This window comes from Conger conger, chromosome 3, assembly GCF_963514075.1.
Source record: "Conger conger chromosome 3, fConCon1.1, whole genome shotgun sequence".
NCBI lineage: Eukaryota > Metazoa > Chordata > Actinopteri > Anguilliformes > Congridae > Conger > Conger conger.
Genome location: NC_083762.1, coordinates 15,400,046 through 15,422,213, shown reverse-complemented (window position 1 = coordinate 15,422,213; position 22,168 = coordinate 15,400,046). Strand labels below are relative to the sequence as shown.

The following is a 22,168-nucleotide window of genomic DNA, read 5'->3' as shown; positions in this document are numbered from 1 at the left end:
CAATCCTGCCCTGGAGCAATGCAGGGATAAGGGCCTCGCTCAAGGGCCCAACGGCTTTACGGATTTTATAGTGGCTACACCGGGGATCGAACCACCGACCTTGCGGGTCCCAGTCATGCACCTTAACCGCTACGCTACAGGCCGCTCTCTATTCCGCTTCATTGTGCTGGAGTCACGTCTGTTTCCGCTCCTCTGCGCCGCGCGACGTGACAGATTACGCGATAACTATGTGATAACTGTAAGAGTCACACTCCTAATATCTCCCTGGGCCAGGCCCGGCTACGGGAGGATCACCTGGGGAGCGTGTGATTGGTTTTCGCAGGTAGCCGGGAGACTCCGGAGCGAAGCGAGGCGGACCGCCCACCGACCGCATCCTTTACGTAACCCGACTCCGTGCAACACCCCATCCTTTACGTAACCCGACTCCGTGCAACACCCCATCCTCTACGTAACCCGACTCCATGCAACACCCCATCCTTTACGTAACCCGACTCCGTGCAACACCCCATCCTTTACGTAACCCGACTCCGTGCAACACCCCATCCTTTACGTAACCCGACTCCGTGCAACACCCCATCCTTTACGTAACCCGACTCCGTGCAACACCCCATCCTTTACGTAACCCGACTCCGTGCAACACCCCATCCTTTACATAACCCGACTCCGTGCAACACCCCATCCTTTACGTAACCCGACTCCGTGCAACACCCCATCCTTTACGTAACCCGACTCCGTGCAACACCCCATCCTTTACGTAACCCGACTCCGTGCAACACCCCATCCTTTACGTAACCCGACTCCGTGCAACACCCCATCCTTTACGTAACCCGACTCCGTGCAACACCCCATCCTCTACGTAACCCGACTCCATGCAACACCCCATCCTTTACGTAACCCGACTCCGTGCAACACCCCATCCTTTACGTAACCCGACTCCGTGCAACACCCCATCCTTTACGTAACCCGACTCCGTGCAACACCCCATCCTTTACGTAACCCGACTCCATGCAACACCCCATCCTTTACGTAACCCGACTCCGTGCAACACCCCATCCTTTACGTCCCGGAGAACCCAAAGTGACAGACCCCAGAAAAATGTGTGTGGTGAAAAACAGAGAACAGAGCTAAATCAGGGTGATATACATCAGTAAGCGGACGGGGCCGGAGGCCTATAAATCAGGCCAGAGACACGGCGACGCTGTGCGAAATAATAATAATAAGCCTGGGTAAATGACGAGGCGTCTGCTGAACACAGTGACACGTAATTTACATTAAATTACGTTACATTACATTATAGGCATTTGGAAGACGCTCTTATACTACCTATAACCGGGGACAAGTACGCTGAAAGACCCTAGAGGGAAGTGCGGTTTCAAGTGCTCAGAATACAATAAAGATGAGGACTTGGGCCTTGTTGAGTAATCTGACAAAGGATTATATCTTTAGAACTTTTTTAAACAACACATCACTAAAGTATGATAATGATAATGATAACGATAATGATAATAATAATTGACAGGCTGTGTTTTCTGAAGTAATCATATCGTGGTATCAGTAGAAATTATCGGAGAACGTTAAGCAATGCGTGTCAGTGGCGGTTTGAAGCACGCCGTTGTTAGTTGAGGTGGGGCTTTTCTTGCAGCCCTGGATGAAAGAAAAAAAAACAATTAAAGTTGATCATCCACAACGAACTTAATTAAAGAAATGAACATCACTTTGCGTGAGACAGTTACATTATCGCGTAAGTGCCTCAGCACGCCTGTGCTCCTACCCGCCTCGCCCTCGGCAACGCCACGCTGAGGAGCACGCCAAACCTGGCACGACCTAATCCTGTCACTCAACAAAACCACTCCAATCCTTCTCTCCCTCTCTTTGTCTCTCCCTCCCCCCTCCCTCTCCCTCTCTCTGTCTCTCTCTCCTTCTCTCCCTCTCTCTGTCTCTCTCTCTCACCCCCTCTCCCTCTCCCTCTCTCTGTCTCTCTCTCTCCCCCTCTCCCTCTCCCTCTCTCTCTCTCTCCCCTCCCTCTCCCACTCTCTGTCTCTCTCTCTCTCCCCCTCTCCCTCTCCCTCTCTCTGTCTCTCTCCTTCTCTCCCTCTCTCTGTCTCTCTCTCCCCCTCTCCCTCTCTCTTTCTCTCTCTCCCTCACTCTCCCTCGCTGTTTGTCTCTCCCTCCCTCCCCCTCCCTCTCCCTCTCTCTCTCTCTGTCTCTCCCCCTCTCCCTTTCTCTCTCTCTCCCTCCCTCCCTCTCTCTCTCTCCATTCGTTCCTCAAGTAGACGGCACATTTTCACAGGCCCATCAGGCCTGCCTGCTTGTGTGGGGACTTGCTTTGGCCTGCATTGCTTTGCATTAGATTACAGTTGTTTATATTATGTGACTTACAGTTGATTAGACTAAGCAGGTGTACTCCTGCTATTGCCCTTTACCAGGGCACTGGCCTAGGATTTACCCTTAGGTTATTGTGGGTAAATACTGATCCAAGATAATTTATTCAAGATCACAGCCCTACCCACAATAGTTATTACGTTATTGAGTTTGGAATGCTCAATTGTATTTTATGAGGGTTTAATGCTACATGCAGATACTCTGCTACTGTTTTCTGAGAGACAAGCCTGTTATATCAGTTGGCACTTCTTATCGCGCTGCAGTTCACAGGAACACATTTTATCTGCTGTCCAACAGCTGCTTCTTTTCACACGGCAGACGATAGCTGAGTTTGTTCAGAGTGTGGTCTGAGGAAGACCGATCATGTTTGGCTTTGACATACGCTCTTATTGGCCAGTGGGGGTCACCCAAGAGCGATAATGCACAGATCCCTGTCTGTCTGTCTGAACCCTCCCATACCCTCCCATGCACAATTTTGTGTCACCTTGTGCAGCTACAGTCAGTGAAATTCAACACAGTTGGTATTCGATCCGAGGCCGTAAGGCACCACACTACGGAATGAACTATAGGGGCGGCCTGTAGCGTAGTGGTTAAGGTAAATGACTGGGAAACACAAGGTCGGTGGTTCGAATCCCAGTGTAGCCACAATAAGATCCGCACAGCCGTTGGGCCCTTGAGCAAGGCCCTTAACCCTGCATTGCTCCAGGGGAGGATTGTCTCCTGCTTAGTCTAATCAACTGTACGTTGCTCTGGATAAGAGCGTCTGCCAAATGCCAATAATGTAATGTAATGTAATGAGCCCCTCAGCAACCTGCCGCCATTCTTTTAGCCACCGCTTCACGTTACCCATGTGTCAGTCCCAGGGTGTCGGTCACAGTGTGTCGGTCCCAGTGTGTCGGTCCCAGGGTGTCGGTCCCAGTGTGTCGGTCCCAGTGTGTCGGTCCCAGGGTGTCAGTCCCAGTGTGTCGGTCCCAGTGTGTTCACATTGTGGGGACGACATCAGCTCAGGAGGCAAGAGCGGTTATTGGGAGGGTTGTTGGATCAAATCTTCCCTGGGTGTGTCGAAGTGTTACTGAGCAAGGCACCCAACGATTGGTGCCTTGCATGGTGGCCTCTCTCCTTTAGTGTTATCATTAGCACTGTGCACCTACGCACACTCTCCAACGCCCTCTGCTGCTCCGTTAGCGTTAGCATTAGCGCTGTGTACCTACACGCACTCTCCAATGCTCCCTGATGCTGCATTAGTTTTAGCATTAGCACTGTGCACCTACACGCACTCTCCAACACTCTCTGCTGCTACATTAGTGCTAGCATGAGCACTGTGCACCTATGCACGCGCTCCAATGCTCTCTGCTGCTACATTAGCGCTAGCATTAGCACTGTGCACCTACACATACTCTCCAACGCTCTCTGCATTAGCTATATTAGCATTAGCATTAGCACTGTGCACCTACACATACTCTCCAACGCTCTCTGCATTAGCTATATTAGCATTAGCATTAGCACTGTGCACCTACACACACTCTCCAACACTCTCTGCAGCTTCAGTGCTGTGGGTCAGGGGTGGTTCTATATTGTGTGGAGTGTAGCGTGTATGTGTGGGCGGTTTGCGCTACAGCAAACACGGTAATTGCACTATAAATACAGTCAGACAAAGCTAATGTTGCTACGCCCCATCTCTTAATAAGAGCCATTCAGTTCCACGGAGCCTTGTGGACATTTGAGGCAGCTTATAAGAAGCAAGGAAAAGTGAGTGAATTGTATTTTCCTTTTAAAAAAATAAGAGTTTTTTTTTTTTTTTGTAAGTCAATGCTGAGAGTGGTTGGGCCCTTGATGCTTTGATCCCAGCAGGTAAAGCTTTGAAGGTGAAATAAAGCCTTCCAGCACCTTTGATGTCGGCTTTCTCCCTGCCTCTCCTGGTAGGCTATTATAAAAGTGCATTAAAAAAGCAGAATCATCGTGCAGCCACCCCCCTCCCCCTCCCCTGCATTGGCTCAGTTCAGAGCGGGCAGGTATGGAACCAGCATCACCCCCCCCCCCCCCCCCTCCCCCCACCAAGATCCCAACCGTCCCTATTCTCCCGCTTCTCAAGGTCAGCCATGCACTGTTTTCTGCGCCTCATACGCGCTGTTCGAATCGTGTCTTTCTGCAACCTTTCTGACCCCGAATTCTTTCGCTTTGTTTTGATTTCCCTGTTTTAAATTCTCCGGCCCTGTTCACCAAGCCTCCGCTGTCCAATCAGGAGAGCACAGGCAGGCTCGCTATGCGCCCGAAACACATGATGTCGAAGCTGCTGCTTCTTTTAATTTTATTTATTTATTTAACAAGGGCAACGCACGTATAATACCCTTTCCGCAAATGTACCCAGAGTTTGCCAGGAAGGCTGAGTTTCTGGTATTTGTAGTTCCTGAGCTGAGCTCACACCGACGTGAGTCAGCGGAACTACAGCAACTTCATGAGCAAGCAGGCTGCAGTTTGCCCCATTGACCAGCAGTGGTCGCTGTTGAACAATGACCCTGCTGACTGAATCCCCGCTCCTCCCTGGGCGGTCGACCTGGGTTCAAATAGCATTTGTTTTGGATTCAAATGCTTTTCTGGATTTGACCAAGTGCGCCTGCTGGATTGCAACAAATGGAGCGATCCCAAAAGTGTAAACCCCGCCCATCTGCTCTTCCAAGCAGGCTCAAGTGCATCAGGCACGATCAACAGAGCACAGAAAAGTATCTGGATCCAAAACAAGCAGTGAGGTGACTCCTGTGAATGGGGAGTGTTGTGTTGCCGTTTGAGCTTTTGAATTAAAATCTGCTGTTCCAGTGAGCTTGACACTGGCATTTTATTTATCGTAACAAACCGCTGACCTGAAAGCACGTTCACGGCTGTCTGAGACTGGAAATGAGCGCCGGCAGATATTGGAGTTGAATCTCAGCATTTGAACTTGAATGTAATTGTTAGAAATTGAATTCAAATATGCTTTCAAATTCAGCTCTCAAATTCACCTTCAAAGCTTTTCCTGCTGGGATCAAAGCATCAAGGGCCCAACCACTCTCAGCATTGAAAAAAAATCTTATTTTTTTAAAAGGAAAATACAGTTCACTCACTTTTCCTTGCTTCTTATAAGCTGCCTCTAATGTCCACGAGGCTCTGTGGAACTGAATGGCTCTTATTAAGAGATAGCAAGAGAGGCGTAGCAACATTAGCTCTGACATTAGCGTACAGGCATTTAGCTGACGCTCTTATCCAGAGCGACATACAGTTCAAGTTCTTGTTTCATTTTTATGTAACACACATCCAGGTACTTATCAACAAGCCTGTTGAACTGAAAATAGTGCCTTGAATAAAAATTTTGAAGTACAATAATCCTGTTTAAACAGTACAAATTCAGACGATTGCAACACAAAGTCAAGTTACGCAATTCAAATTCAATTTCTGCTGGCAGTAATCTTTTCCCATTGTGACTAACCTAAGCTTATTCTTTGACAAGGTAGTACAGGAGATAACAAGGCATATACCTCCTGGTGTGTGGAGACAGAATAATATAAGAACACTCACTGAGTACTTTATTACTTTACTACTTACTCATGCAATTATCTAATCAGCCAATCGTGTGGCAGCAGTGTAATGCATAAAATCTTGCAGATACAGGTAAGGAGCGTCAGTTAATGTTCATATCAACCATCACAATGGGGAAAAAAGGTGATCTAAGTGACTTTGACCATGGAATTACTATTTGTGCCAGACAAGGGTGGCTTGACTATCTCAAAAACTGCTGATCTCCTGGGATTTTCACGCACAACAGTCTCTAGAGTTTGCAGAGAATGGTGCGAAAAACAAAAAAACATCCAGTGAGCAGCAGTTCTGCGGGCAGAAACGCCTCGTTAATGAGAGAGGTCAGAGGAGAATGTCCAGACTGCTCAAAGCTGACTGGAAGGTGACAGTAATGCAAATAACCACACGTTACAACAGTGGTATGCAGAAGAGCATCTCTGAACACACAATGTGTCCAACCTCTAAGTGGAGAGGCTACAGCAGCAGAATAAATTGAAAAAATAAGTCTAATAAATATCTAATAAAGTGCTCACTGAGTGTATATCTCCAGTACTATGTCTTACCCCAATATGACAATGATGGAAATACACTGCATTCCTACACACAGCTCCTCACAGATTTACCAGGAAACACAGGAGACTTCCAATGAACAGGTCACTGTCCCTCCATTTTGTGGATTGTATCCTGCAGTTGTGCCTTCTTAAATCACCGGACCTGTAACACAGCGAATCGCTTTGTGTGTGGCTGCAACGGCATTTTTATGAGCTGAAGGTGATTTAATTAGATTATTCATATACAGTAAATCCCACCCTGTCAGATTAGGCCAGAATCATTTACGGTAAAAAGGAAAATCTGATCATAACCCAATTTGACACTGTTTCGTGCTGTATTTAAATTAGTGTATATAACAAGGTCAATCCATACAGAATCATCTGTACAGTTTACAGCAGGTTCATGTGGCTGGTGTTCTGCATACAGAGATTACAGCTACTGCTAGTTTCCCGTCCCCTTTAACGTAAAGCGTCTGTGTTGGTTTGGAGCAACAAGTAGCGTGGTGGGGGTGGTGCTGGTGTAATATTTATGGAACTAAGTGGTGGATGGTTTGCATTTATATAGCGTCTTTATCCAAAGCGCTTTACAATTGATGCTTCTCTTTCACCCATTCGTACACACACACACCAACGGTGATTGGCTGCCACGCAAGGCACCAACCGGCTCGTCAGGAGCATGTAGGGGGTTAGGCGTCTTGCTCAGGGACACTTCGACACACCCGGGGCAGAATCGAACCGGCAACCCTCCGACTGCCAGGCGACCGCTCTTACCTCCTGAGTCAGTGTCGCCCCTATTGACGATAACCAGACGGGCCTGGTTTTGCCGGAGTGCGATATCGCGGTTGTGACGCGGGACGAAGCGGGTGACCTGAGGAGCCCTGCCGGTTATGGCCCTGCCGGGGTGAGGGAGGCGCAGATAACGGCGCTGTGTGAAATGTGAGGCAGATTAGATTGGCGCGATAGGGGTGTTATTGAGGTCGTCCTGGTTTACGAGCGGGATGGGGACGCAGAGGTACTGTCTGAGAACTGACGCTGTAGCAGTCGTTCTGGAAGTGGGGATTCAATCAGGGTTAGTGCGTGCGTGCGGGCAGTAGAGCTGAGAGAGAGAGAGAGAGAGAGAGATGATGAGGGAGGGAGAGCGAGAGAGAGCTTCTGGGCTGATTGGTGTTGCTCCTGTTTTGCACATCTACTGTTTATATACAGACTCCAAAGGCAATCAAAAGCCTAGAATCGAGACTGAGTACTAAAACTACCTGCAATGAGGAAGTGAACACACCGTGCTCATCAGAAACACCTGTGAAACCATTTGTCCCAAACAATATGGTGCAGTGAAAAGGGCGGGCTATTGAAAAAAAAGTGTGGTAATATCTACAAACCAGAGTGTGTAAAAATACCATTAAATAACAGCTGAGTGTGTGCACTTTAACCATGTTTGATTACAAATCTAAAATTGTGGAGTGCAGAGCCAAATCAGGGAAAGAAAACGTATGGAGCTGACTGTATCTCCTGCCCATGCAGCTGCCACCAGGAGAGGGAACAGGGAAGAACCGGGGTAATGGCTGTTCTGTGAGGAACAGGACAGAACCGGGGTAATGGCTGTTCTGTGAGGAACAGGACAGAACCGGGGTAATGGCTGTTCTGTGAGGAACAGGACAGAACCGGGGTAATGGCTGTTCTGTGAGGAACAGGACAGAACCGGGGTAATGGCTGTTTTCTGTGAGGAACAGGACAGAACCGGGGTAATGGCTGTTCTGTGAGGAACAGGACAGAACCGGGGTAATGGCTGTTCTGTGTGGAACAGGACAGAACCGGGGTAATGGCTGTTTTCTGTGAGGCTTTTATATCACATAAAATCAGGGGAATAAAATCAGATCCTGCTGGTTTTGGAGGTGTCTTGAAGAGGTGGAACTGCGGGCATTCAAGAAGACAAAAAGGGGCCTATCAAAAAAGATTGAGAGGCCAAAAGTTAATTTGTTGGAAGTCCAGACTCATCATTTGCGATAATGCGTTGGAAATGTTTCCTGTTTCATTAATTTGCAGATGAACACACACAAAGCCTAATTCAGGCTAAACTCTTACCATTATAAATACTGCTTCGTGGTCTTTATATTGGCTGAAATCGTTAATGTCCGTTTGCAAATAATGTGCATAAAGTATAAGGCGTTATTTGTGTTGTCTAAATAACAACTGTTGCTAATATTCTGTGCGTCAATGCAGTTAAATGCATATGCCTGAATAAGTAATTGCAAACAATTAAAGCAGCATTAATGGGTTGGAATGAAAACCAGCGTACACATGGAGCCTCCATGGGATGGAGACCACTGCTTTAGTTTATTAGGATCCCCATTAACTGTTACACAGGGCAACAGCTACTTTGCATGGGGTCAACATACAATACAAGAAATAAGGAGTACACATGTGTGTGTGTATGCACGGTTTTTCTGCCTCCAGTAACCCTGGCTCAATCAGTTAATTAGCCATATGCACCATGACCGATTCACTCGGTAAATTAGACCACAATAAAAACGCTACAAGACAAGAACATTTATCAGCCGCTGTTTATATCGCGGAATGTGGCTATAAATGACAGCTCGTGTGAATGATTGGGGCTAGTTAAACGAATGGGAGCAGAAGTTAGTGTGAAATCCAGAAGCAGATACAGCCCGCCTTGCCCTGCTCCAGGACTGAATGTGAGCGTGTCTGGTGGGGTGTTGGTGCTCATGCCCATCCCTGCTCCAGGACTGAATGTGAGCGTGTCTGGTGGGGTGTTGGTGCTCACGCCCATCCCTGCTCCAGGACTGAATGTGAGCGTGTCTGGTGGGGTGTTGGTGCTCACGCCCATCCCTGCTTCAGGACTGAATGTGAGCGTGTCTGGTGGGGTGTTGGTGCTCACACGTATCCCTGCTTCAGGACTGAATGTGAGCGTGTCTGGTGGGGTGTTGGTGCTCACGCCTCCGCGCCTCTCCCCCTCTCCTCTGTTCCAGAACACGGACGACCTGCTCGTGGCATCGGCCGAATGCCCCAGTGACGACGAGGACCTGGAGGAGTGTGAGCCGGGAACCGGTGAGTCCGTCCGGGTGGTTCTGCGTCCGCCACGTTTAGGCCCTGAAGTCCAACAGTGGCTACACTGAGCCCCCCTTCCTCCCCTTCCACGCGCAGCTGTGATTGGCCGAGCAGGTCACCCCCCCTCCCGCCCCAATCGGCGTCGCGTAGCGCCAGCTCTTTGTCCCGAAGGGCCTGCTGTGATGTGATTGGCCGGCTTTCCTGGCCCACCTGACCTAAAACATCCAATTGGGTTGAAACAGCGAAAAAACACTGAATTTGTTTTTCGTTGAGCCACCAGCAGCCGGTCGGGACTGGAGCTGGCCTCTGGAGTTCCGGATCATTCCGCACCGTTAAGTCCCCGCTCAGGCGGACACTCGGGCAGTGGGTGGGGTGTCAGGGCGCAGTGCCTAAAATGTGAGTTTTTCAGAACGAGGTTAACTGGCTGCCTGCTCCAGAACCGCCTAGACTGACCTGACCATGCAGAAAAGAAACGGATTAGGATTTCAGCATCTATAATCCATGATCCTTTTTCCCGTTTATCGTTTTATCTTGCTTCCCTTGTGTGTTTACTCTACCTTTAGCTTAGCCAAAACCACGTCAGTGTTTGCCCTCGTGTTCCACGCAATAGAGGAAGGACAAAGTTGGTTTTGTGTTGTTCAGTTCTTATAGATTTCACCTGGCCCCTGACTGATAGAGTTATGCATCCAATGTAGAGGCTCCTGGCATCTCCCTCTCTCTCTCTCTGTCTCTCTCTCTCCTCTCTCTCTCCCCCTCTCTCCCTCTCTCTCTCCCTGCCCCCCCCCATTGCTCTCTCGCTCTCTCTCTCTCTCTCTCTCTCTCTCTCTCTCTTTCTCTCTCCCCCTCTTTCCCCTGTTGTTTTGAAGTCTAATAAACTCAGGACACAGAGTTCAAAGTTGACCGGGCCGTGGGGTAGAGGACGGGGCAGCCCTTCAGGTGTCTGAGGGGTGGATTTTCGGTCGAAGGTGATTGACAGCGAGTGATCACTTTGACTTGACTTGAAAGGCTGTCGATGCAGAACAGAAGCCAGCTTCTGAGACCCCAGACAGAAACCCCAAACGCACTCTGTTCTTATCTTCCCCTGCACACCTCTCTGGAGACGGGACAAACTGGCAGAGCGCTTATTTGTTTTAGGAATATCACAGGATGCGGACGGTTATTTCTAGAGTTCTGTCTATTCCTGTACATTTGACAAAAAAAGGAAAGGCAAAGCAAAACGATCATTCAGTTCAGTCTGATACTGCCAGTGTATACGGGATATCTGAGATCGTAGTCTAATCGGTGGAATGTCCTTTGGGAGTGTGTACAGCAATCATTTGCTGTGTTGATGATTGTGTTTGGTAACGATTTTATAGAATGCGGATTGTGCCGTTGGCATTGTGCAGTATTTATTTCTTATTTGAGGAAAACCTGGTGCATCTGATGTATGAAATGTTAATATTTAACAATATAATAAATATCCTATTATTATTACATTATTGTTACATTATCGGCATTTGGCAGACGCTCTTATCCAGAGTGACGTATAATATTTTGATAATATTAATAAAAAATAATATTGGTATTAAAATTGTAGTGATGAATAATATGATGAAAAACAGACGTGCGTGTGGCACAGGTCTGGTGTGAGAGACCAGACACACAGAGGAGCACCAGCTGTCCCAGTGTACTACACTGCACTGCACTGCACTGTACTGCACTGCACTGCACTGCACTGCACTGCACTGCACTGCACTGCACTGCCCCCACTCCAGAGTCAGCTCTGTCTGGGGTCGGAAAAAGGTCTCTCCCCACGCAGGCTGGGGTGAACAGCAGGGTTCACCCCAGCCTGCGTGGGGAGAGACCTTTTTCCAGCCCTGAGCACAACAAGAGCGCGTTCCGCACAGCTGTGTGTCAGCACCGGTCCCTACGGAGGAGAGAGAGAGAGGGAGGAGGGATAGAGGGAGGGAGGGATAGAGGGAGGGAGGGAGGGAGGGAGAGGAGGGGGAGAGGGAGGGAGGGAGAGGAGGGGGAGAGGGAGGGAGAGGAGAGGAGCGCAGAGGGAGATGCAGAGAGAAATGGGGGAGTGAAAACAGAAAAGGTGATGGATCACAGGCAGGCAGAGGAAGAGTTGAGAAGAGTGAAAGAGCGATGCTGGGAGAAAGAAAGGGGAGAGGGAAAGACGGGAAGAGTGCAAAAACGGAAAAGGATGAGCACAACCGAGAAAGACAGATTGTGAAAAATCTGTGAAAGGCAAGACAATAATAGACGGAGAGAGAGTGTGTGGAAAGCACACAGAGGGAGAGAGGGAGAGATGGAGAGGGAGAGAGAGGGAGAGGGACAGAGAGAGGGAGAGAGAGTGGGAGAGAGAGGGACAGAGAGAGAGGGAGAGAGAGGGGCAGAGAGAGAGAGAGGGACAGAGAGAGAGAGAGGGACAGAGAGAGAGAGGGAGAGAGAGGGACAGAGTGGGAGAGAGAGAGAGAGGGACAGGAAGAGAGAGAGAGAGGGACAGAGAGCGAGAGGGAGAGAGGGACACAGAGAGAGAGAGGACAGAGGGAGAGAGAGAGAGAAAGCGGGACAGAGAGAGAGACAGAGAGAGAGAGGGAGAGAGAGGGACAGAGAGAGAGAGAGGGACAGAGAGAGAGAGGGACAGAGCGAGAGGGAGAGAGAGGGACACAGAGAGAGAGGGACAGAGGGAGAGAGAGAGAGAGGGAGAGAGAGAGAGAGAGAGAGGGGGAGAGAGAGGGACACAGAGAGAGAGGGACAGAGGGAGAGAGAGAGAGAGAGAGAGAGGGGGAGAGAGAGGGACACAGAGAGAGGGACACAGAGAGAGAGAGAGAGGGAGAGAGCGCGCTCTGACAGTGCTCAGCTCTAAGTGGGTCACAGTGAGATCTGCGTCACGTTGGTCTCTGAGGAACGCCACTCTCGGAGCGGCTCAGACTCGGGAATCTCTGGGATCCCTCCGAAAAACACGGAATAATGATTACTCGGCCGCTCCGCTTCCCGGGGGACTAATTAATCTCTGCCCTCGTTAGGTTCCCCTAATTACATCATCCAGAGGCGGGCTGGGGTTTTTTAATGAGCTGAAACAAGAACAACGACAAGAATACATGAGAGAATCTTTCTCTTAAAAATCTGATCCCTGCACCCCCCTCACCCCCCTCATCCCCTCACCTGCTCACGCCTCACCCCCTCACCCCCTCACACCTCACGCCTCACCCCCTCACCCCCTCACACCTCACCTCGTCACCCCCTCACCCCCTCACACCTCACCTCGTCACCCCCTCACCTCCTCACGCCTCACCTCCTCACCCCCTCACCCCCTCCATCACCTCACCCCCTCACCCCCACACCCCCTCACCTCCTCACCCCCTCCATCACCTCACCCCCTCACCCCCTCCATCACCTCACCCCCTCACCTCCTCACGCCTCACCTCCTCACACCTCACCCCCTCCATCACCTCACCCCCTCACCTCCTCACGCCTCACCTCCTCACACCTCACCCCCTCCATCACCTCACCCCCTCACCCCCTCCTTCACCTCACCCCCTCACCTCCTCACGCCTCACCTCCTCACACCTCACCCCCTCCATCACCTCACCCCCTCAATCATCTCACCCCCTCACCCCCTCACCTCCTCACGCCTCACCTCCTCACCCCCTCACCCCCTCCATCACCTCACCCCCCGCATCCCCTCTCTCTCTTACATACATACGCACACACACATAATACACAACCTCTCCCTTACATACACACACACACACTCTCTCCCTCAGCATATTCCTCCTTGACTTGAGCCTAGACTGTAGATGTCCTGGCACAAGGCATCAGATCATCGGTCCTGAGGAAACAAATAAACAGTAGATAAATAGACGTGCCCCCTCCACCGCTCTTCCCTTTATCTCGTTCTCAGCCCTTCCTCGTCCTGACTGCCATCAGCGGCGTGGCCCGGACACATTGTTCCTCCTGTCCCTAACCTTCGACTCGCGCCGATAAAATCCACCGCAGCCGCGAGAGGAAATTAAAAGTTGCCCACAACAGTAACAGGAAGGCTGACCGCATGCAGATACACAGGGATTAAACTGAGGGGGTCTGTGTCTGCCGTTCTCTCCTCTGCCTGCAGGGGGCTCCATCTCCCGAACTCTTTTAACCTACCGGTGTATTTACATTTTTAATATCGATTATGTTACAATTACAAATACACACCTTTCAGAGTTTTCCCCTCGAGATTCAGCTGAATATTTGGTGTTAACCTGGTGTTTACACTCTCTGGAAAAACCGAACAATGAGCATTTAATACCTGAATGTATGGATCACGTAAAACACAAACAATTCAGCAGTTCTGTTTTTCATGCGCTGAAAACACGATTCATCACCTTGTATTATCCTCGTACCAGACTGCGTTCTTAGCTACACCGGCACATATTTTTGTTTCTCCAAATTGACAACATCTGTTTTCTTTTCTCCTTGCCAAAAATAAAAACAACATTGTTCACAGTGAATTTGTGAAACTGCTGGAGAGATGATTTGATCTGGATGTGAGCGAAGCGGAGAGCAGTTCAGCTGAGATCCTTCCGGTCCTGCATCAGTACCGGTCAGACCGCCTCTCAAATGGACCCATATGTGATCCGCTAATTAATCTCACTCCGTCTCCTCATTAATAATGCAATACGCACCGCGGTGATGGAGATGATTGTAATAACTGAAATAACTTGTAATAATTGCGTAGTTCTTATCAGTTTAATTCTGAATAGTACTTTACAGTGTCCCCATAATGCCCCTTCAGATGCATTTCATATGAATTAGCAGGAAGGCTGATAGGAAACAACGAGGCTCAGGAATTGGTCCGAATCGTTTCTGCTCGATAAACGGGTGTCAAACGCAAGCAGTAGTCTCGTCAAAGAAATGTGAACTTTACCCTGGCACTGTCTGCAGAGTTGAGGAGAGAAGCCCTTTGGCGATATCGATCAAATCGGTTCTGCCAGAATTAAATATCAGCCTGAAATCTGAGAGAAGCAGATTTCTGGACGGATTTAAAGGTGCGGCCCTTGAAGTAAACCCGGTTCTGTGGTTCAGTCTACCAGACGTGTCCTGTCGGATCAGGAAGACGGACTCGTCTTTTACTTTACATCCCTGCATGTGGACTCTCTAGTTTGCCTGCTAGTTTAATACCTGAACTGTTATCATCTCAATCTATAGGCCAGCGGAGGATGGGCATCCCCCTATAGCCAGGCTCCTCTCAAGATTTCTCCCCATTGGGGAGTTAAAAAAAAACCTCATATAGTATTAGGGGGCTTAGGGCTGGTATTTCCAGCTTTTTTTCTTCCCCTCTGTTACTCTGTAAAGCGTCTTTGGGACAGTCTGCTGTGAAAGGCGCTACACAAATAAAACTGAATTCAATAAGGAATTGAGTTTTCCTCCCCCGAGGGGTGTAGACAGTGCGTGGGAGAGTGGCTAGCCAGTGACAGATCAGCGGGGCTCAGTGTGTCCGAGAGACCTGGTCCGCACGGTCAGTGGTTATGGGCTCACAGCGAGAATAACAGATAAACACCCCCCTCAGGGGGAGATAACCGCCAGGCCTACGCCGCGCTGGTCTCCCTCGTTTCCGACACTCTAAACCCGAGGACGGTCTCTTTCAGAGCGCTTTCACGCTGAGAAAACTACCGTTCGGGAAACGTCGAGGTTGTACAGCGTATTTTGTGCTCTGCCAACTACACTACTGATTGTAGTGATAATAGTAATAACAATTATAATTATGATAATAAAGGTAGTGGTGTTTGTTGTGACGGTCACAGAAGTACAATTAGTGAAGACAACATGGTCGTACCAGTAAAGTTGTTTAATTTGCGAGATTTTGGCCGCGTGCACCATCCAGATTTGTTAAATCTGCAGGGGGAGTACTGTGGCCCTCTTCCCAGAGAAATGATTTTGCAGTCGCTGCCGGCTTAGTTTATGAAACATCGTTCCAGAATATTCCTTCCTCGATCTGGTGACTCAGAAGACTATGGCATCATGGGTAATATTAGTGTTATGCTCCTCATTAGCATTAGCCCAATACTCACGACTCATTCAATGACACCACACCCCCATCACCTCAGGGAAACCATGCCTTAACTTGGGCTAAAGACAATCATGAGGATAGTCACTCAACGCTATCGAGTAATGACTGATACTGTCCTTACTGTCTGAGGGATTGAGTGCACACAAGTCACGCAAGGAAAATTCACCACACACCGTTAGAGAACCATCAACCACTCTTCTTTTAGAACTGTACCATTTGCATTGTCTTGCTAACATGTACAATAGTATGAATTTCTTTATGGATTTCAATAGTATGAATTAATAATAGAATCTCATTGTAGTAGAAATAGTCAGTTACAGGTAGTAGTTAGCAGAAGTAGTAGCCACTAGCATCTATGTGAAAGGTATCATTGACTAATTATGGTATTTGATGGAAAGGATGGATAGAAATAAACCTAGGTGTATAAGCTAGCTTGCTCACCGTTTCTCTGTCATTTTCAGGGAGCAAGTGGGAGAAAGTGACAGAGAAGCCAAACAGATGCAGTTTGTGTGTCTTGGTGATTCGGGGATTTGGGGGGGTTTGAGTCTATATGCCAGTCGACTGTACCTCCAGGTGTTCAGCTCTAAGGCGGTTCTCAAAGCAGCCTCAGCCAGTTATCGCGTTACCGAGACGACTGTGTTTACCGTGATCCAAACAGGCCACGCCTACGGGACCAGGCTCAACCAATCACAGCTGCTCACAGAGAAGCGGGCGTGTCCTTGTGATTTGTGTGTGGGGGAGGAGTACTGCACCCCGCCTTCACCGCAGGGCCTCCTTTGAGAGGGGCGTATTCATACGCCCAATGAGACGAAGGAATCAATCTGTAATAGAACGGCGGCCTAGATTGGGTCTAGGTTGTCAGAAGACTATAATAGAGCAGGGCTGCCCAACTCTGTTCCTGGAGATGTACAGTCCTGGAGGTTTTAACTCCAACCCTAACAAAGCTCACTTCATTCAACAGCTAGAGCACGGCTGCCCAACCCTGTTCCTGGAGATCTACTGTCCTGTAGTTTTTCACACCAACCCTAAGAAAGCAGACCTCATTCAGCAGCTAGAGATCTCCTTGAGCTGCTAATTAGTAGAGTCTGGTCTGGCAAATTATGATTGGAGTGAAAACCTGCAGGACAGTAGATCTCCAGGAACAGGGTTGGGCAGCCCTGCTCTAGCTGTTGAATGAGGTGAGCTTTGTTAGGGTCGGAGTTAAAACCTCCAGGACCGTAGATCTCCAGGAACCCCGGAACAGCACACACATGAGGTCGATGGGGATCCGCGACAGCGTTCACCCAAACGCTCTTCATCATTTTTACCGCCAGAGATACAGATCAGATGAGGCTCGTGCCGGGTGCGGGACGTCCCCTTCCCCGGCCGCCCCGTCCGTCCTTGAGGTTCCCCTTCGGCCACGAGGCCCCCTCGCGGTTCCAGGACCCCCTTTAGAATGATGACGGCACCTGTCATAAAACGAGAGAATTACGCTCCTCGCCGAACGCCGACTCAATGTCAACCCCGTCTCGTTTTACACCGCCTCATTTCTGCCGTGCGGAAGGCGCTATTATCGCCCAGATGGATTTACACGCGTCGCTTTATTTATTTTACTGCCGTACAGTCCGTTCAGTCGCTGCTGGATGTTTCCTTAATCGCCTTGCTCAAGGGTGCGGCAGCTGGACCCCAGCGGGGGACGGAACCCTGGCGGAAAAATCCAGCTATGACCGGAATGCGAAATGACCAGCTACCAGCTGGTTCGAAACACAGCTTGAGCTGGTCAAACCGTGTTGAGTACGGAGCCGGTCTGAACTGGTCAACCAGCTACCGGCTGTTTCAAAACCTAGCTTGACCTGTTTTTTTTCAGCAGATAGCCTTTGAGGTATAAGCCCTCCTCCCTACTCGTTACCCTACCCCACCGCCCCTGTGCTTTTAGCAAGCGTACATTTCCCAGCAGCTGTACCAGCAAGAAGGCACCCGGTGTGCTTTTAACGAGCCAAAGCCATAATTAGCGATTTGCCAGGTTTGCATCCTGATGTGCCAGTGCTATTGGTTGTATCCTTGGGCACGGTACTTAACATCGGGTTTCTATACTAAATATCCAGCAGCCCATCCGTTTTAAATAGATAAAATGTAAAAATGTAAGTTCTGTAGTTCTCCCTGGATAAAATGCATCTGGTCTTTGAGTAAATGCATTACGTTGTTGTCATTTAGATGCTCTTATCCAGAGCGACTTTACACAGCTTATATTTTGACATTTATTATATATTTATATAAAATATTATATATTATTATATATTTAGCTGGATATACGTATACTGAAGCAATTTAGGTTACGTACCGTGCTAAAGAAAGCAGTGTCCGGCCCAGGAATCAATCCTGCAGTCTGGTGCAGTTCCCTAACCATTGTACCATACAGACCTGGGTCAAATACATAATTATTTTCGATTAAATTACTTTCATGTTCTTTACTGAGCTTGTCGGGTGTATTGGAACCTATGAAATACTCTCAAAAAGAGCAAACCCCCCTCTCGGTCGGCTCAGTTGCCCCAGGCAAGGCCAATCGAGCACAGAAAAAAGTACTTTAATCCAAAACAATGATGTATTTGACCCAGGTCCGATACCATTGTAGAGAACCGCTTTTACGTGCATTGAAACGCTGAGGTATTGTAGAAATGGAGTGTCCGTTCAGTGTAGGAGTAGTGGGATGATTGCGATCTGGGTACGCCTGGCCAATCTTAATGAAAGCTACGGGAGTATCATTCTCCGCCGCTTCGGCTGACGCTGGAAACTTCCGCTCCTCCGCCGGATGGAGGTTCGCAGATAAGAGCCACCTGCCCTTATCGCCGGCGCAGAGCCAAGCGTATCCGCGGAAACCACAAACCTGGAAAATACTCTCCGTCCCGCATGGACCGGCCGCAAACACGGCGCGCTCAGAGCCCCGAAAGAGGAGAGGGGGGCGATCCCAAACGCGCTTATCTCCGCTTAACTTCAGATTTATTCATCCGCTCTGCGTTTAATTAGGTTCGTCTTCCTCTCGGTCTCTCCACCTGCGGCACCAGGAGGGTTCAGTACTCCCCCCTCAGACGCTAACTCACAAAATGGTGGCCTCCCGGCCGTTGTCATGGAAAGTCAGCCATTTTGGTTGAAGTAGGTTTTTCTTTTTCCTGCGGGCGGGTGGGGTGTCTAACTTCTTAACACTGACTAACCAATTTTCTCTCCAAAAGTGCTTTTTGTCCCCCATAAGTAAGTAAGTATGCCATTGTTAGGGCTACAGCTGCCAAGTTCTAGTAGTGCTCAAACTTGCATCTGTTCTGTGTCTTCTAATGCCGTTTTCTTTCTTATCTGAGGGGATTTGCAAAAACCCTTTGTGAATAACCACCCTCGCATAAAATTCTCAAACTGTAGAGCTTCTGGGTTCTGTGTGTGCAGTCGCTTCAATGCTCGGTCTTAAGCGGCGGGGGGGGGGGGGGGGGCAAGACACCCCAAAGTTTCCCTTCAACACCCCCCGACCCCCACCCCCCTCGCCCCTACCCCCCCGTCCCTGCTAACTGTTAGCTGTGCTGATTGACCTCATCAATATGGAAAGGAATCTCTATTGAAAATAGTACATGCATACATACATACATACATACATACATACAAACAGTGCATACATGCATACATACATATGCCCAAACATGCACACACACACACACACACACATACATACATACATACACACCCAGTAGGTACATCCATTCTGTATATTGCATTACATCTAACCCAGCACATTTTTAATGACTTATGAGCCTAAGAAAATAGGTCATAATTAAAAATAATTGAATTCTCTCCCCCTCACCTTTCCCCTGTGCGCAAAATGAAAATCATTTTTATGCTAATTAACTAAAACATTATTATAGACTGCAGGTTGTTCTCCAAAACAAATCACAACGCAAAGCGCTGCAGTTTTAAGGCTCGATACTCTTCACTGTTTGGAGCGATTGACCAAGTACTGTGAGTAGTATACACCTGCTGTAAATCTGAAACTCTTCTCAGACTGAGCCCTGCAGCTGTTTACGTGAGCGCTGTAAAGTTTACTCTGAGAGAAGGCGCCAGCTTAAGGCTCATTTGCTCCAGAATGCTTTGGCTGTGCTGATATATGCGCATTGTTTCAGAAATGTTATTATGCAGAGGCACTCGGTGCAATGACTCCATGAGATGAGACCCCAGTTGAGTCCTCCCACTTCTTCTTCTTCTTCTTCTGCGCTTTAGAGCGTGGTCACTGAAGTGTGGAGAATGAACAAACACCATAAAGGCGGAACAGCCGTGGCGTTTTCCGGGATGAGAAGGCGGTGATTTGTGCTGCCCCTGTAGCACCTCGATACTATTTGGTTTAACAAACAGAAGTTTAATGGCCCCCTCCGCCCCTGTGTGTTTTTCAGTTCCTGCTTCCAGTGCAGGGCGGTTACTGAAAGGCGGCTATGTCACATGATACTGGGAGAAAGTCATCGAGAAAATTCTGATTGAACTTGTTTTTAATCCAAAATTAAATTATTTGAAATACGCTGCAGCAGCAACAAAAACAAGAACAAGGGAATATGTTCAAATTAAATTTACCATTTCAATGAAACGCACACATTCACAGTCACACACACAAACACACACATACACACACACATACACACACACATACGCACGCACTCAAATGAAGCATAAATAAAGTATATCTTAACAAAAAACAAGAAAAGGGGGGGAAGTTGTTTTTTTCCTTTCCAAGAACAATCTTACACAGCTTTGTTTTTGTAATTTTTTTTTTCATGCTAAAATCATGCGGCCAATTTGTTGATGTAAGTGACCTGAACTCCGTGGTTTGCTATCTCATTTAAACAAGCAAAACTAAGACAAACTAACCTGTAGAATAGACGGACAGTCAGAGAGGACAGGTAGTCATAGAGAATAGCTGTTGAACTGTTTATAGTAGTCTTTAAACATTCTGTCCAAGTACAATAGCAATGTACTTATGTTAGTGCTAAGTAGTACAGGCATAAAGTGTAGTTTGTAGATGTTTTAATACATATATATGTCTATAAGCATATCTATATAACTGTTAGCAAGCTAAGTACAGTTAGCTTAACTCCTTAAATAGAAAACCAGAGACTAAATTGAATCTAACTAGCTGTATAACTAACCAGATGATAAGTCTTAATAGTGCTGTTCTTATGAAGGTCTTACAGTACCTGTTTTTCTTTTGGACTGTTGTTTTTCCTCTTTTGGTCCTAAGGGGGGTCGCTCCTTGTGCACTGCTAACACCCGTTTCCTCTGCCCTCTCTGTTCTTGTCCTAGGAGGTGAATTAGTGTTGCCCATAATTACAGTGGACTCCCTAGACCCCCCGTCCATCGCCACGCGCTACCCCGTAATCCCCCCGCCCCCCACCTACCGCCCCTTGCTCACCCTGCTCGAGACCACCAAAGAGTCGCTGCCACTGGGCACCGGCCGCCCGCCCTGCCCCCTGGACCAGGAGGACTGCGAGGACCCCATGGAGGTGTCCGCCTACGGCTCGGGGGAGATGACGGAGACGGACGACGAGGACTATTACAAAAACTCGCCCCTCGTCACCGACAGGACCGTCCTGCCCCCTCCCCCGCCCGCCGGGGAGGGCGGGGTCCAGAACCCCCGCGACCGCCACTTCTCCCGCCCCCCCGACTCCCCCCACCGCCCCGCCGGCCCCTCCTCCAGCTCCCCCACGCCCAACCCCGACCAGCTGTCCCGCCACAAGCCCGGGGCGGGCCGCATCCCCGCCGGCAAAATGAACACCCGCGACCAGGTGCTGCTGCCGCCCCCGGCCCCCTCCCGAGACCCCGACCACCGGCACCGGCACGTCCCGGGAATAACCTACCCCCCCAATTTCCACCATGTCCCCACAGCCAACCCCACGGCACCCGAGCGGGGCCCTCCGGGCGCGGTGGAGGTGTTCCGGGAGTCCAGCAGCACCACGGGCATGGTGGTGGGCATCGTGGCGGCCGCCGCCCTCTGCATCCTCATCCTGCTCTACGCCATGTACAAGTACCGCAACCGCGAGGAGGGCTCCTACCAGGTGGACCAGACCCGGAACTACATCAGCAGCTCCGCCTCGCAGAGCAACGGCGCCGTCGTCAAGGAGAAGCAGCCGGGCGCCGCCAAGACCGCCACCAAGAACAAGAAGAACAAGGACAAGGAGTACTACGTCTGAGAACGGAGAGAGGGAGGGAGGGGGGGAGGGAGGGAGAGAGGGGGGGGGAGGGGGAGAGAGAGAGAGGCACGGGCCATCGTATTTTCAGGCGGAGCGCGCGTTCACCTCAGCCGTCTCCACCGCACAATCTTCCACGGGTTGCCAAACGCTCCTCCATCCCCTGCTTCTCCGCCCGTCCGCCTGCCTCGACGGAGAGAACGAGGGAGGGGCCTACGGAAGACGGGAGAAGCTGTCATTCATTCCCTTGTTTCTCACCTCCCTTTCACTTTCAGGAACTTTCATGTTTTCTGTTTGACTTTCGTTTATTCTTTTTAATACAGACTTATGCATTCAGGTTTTTTTTTTATCTTCACTGACTGAAATGACATACCTTCGTGTAATTGCATTACATACAT

At 49.3% G+C, this 22,168-nt stretch overlaps 1 protein-coding gene across 2 annotated transcripts in view; it reads left to right on the top strand.

Annotated features, from left to right (window-relative positions):
- Nucleotides 1–21,773, top strand: part of nrxn2b (neurexin 2b) — a 794,861-nt gene extending 773,088 nt beyond the window's left edge. For both annotated transcript variants that reach the window (XM_061234183.1, XM_061234182.1), the window contains 2 exons: nucleotides 9,464–9,542; nucleotides 21,469–21,773. In XM_061234183.1, the coding sequence (XP_061090167.1) occupies nucleotides 9,464–9,542; nucleotides 21,469–21,773 (384 nt within the window). The remainder of the gene's footprint in view (nucleotides 1–9,463; nucleotides 9,543–21,468) is intronic.
- The last annotated feature ends 395 nt before the right edge of the window (nucleotides 21,774–22,168 follow it).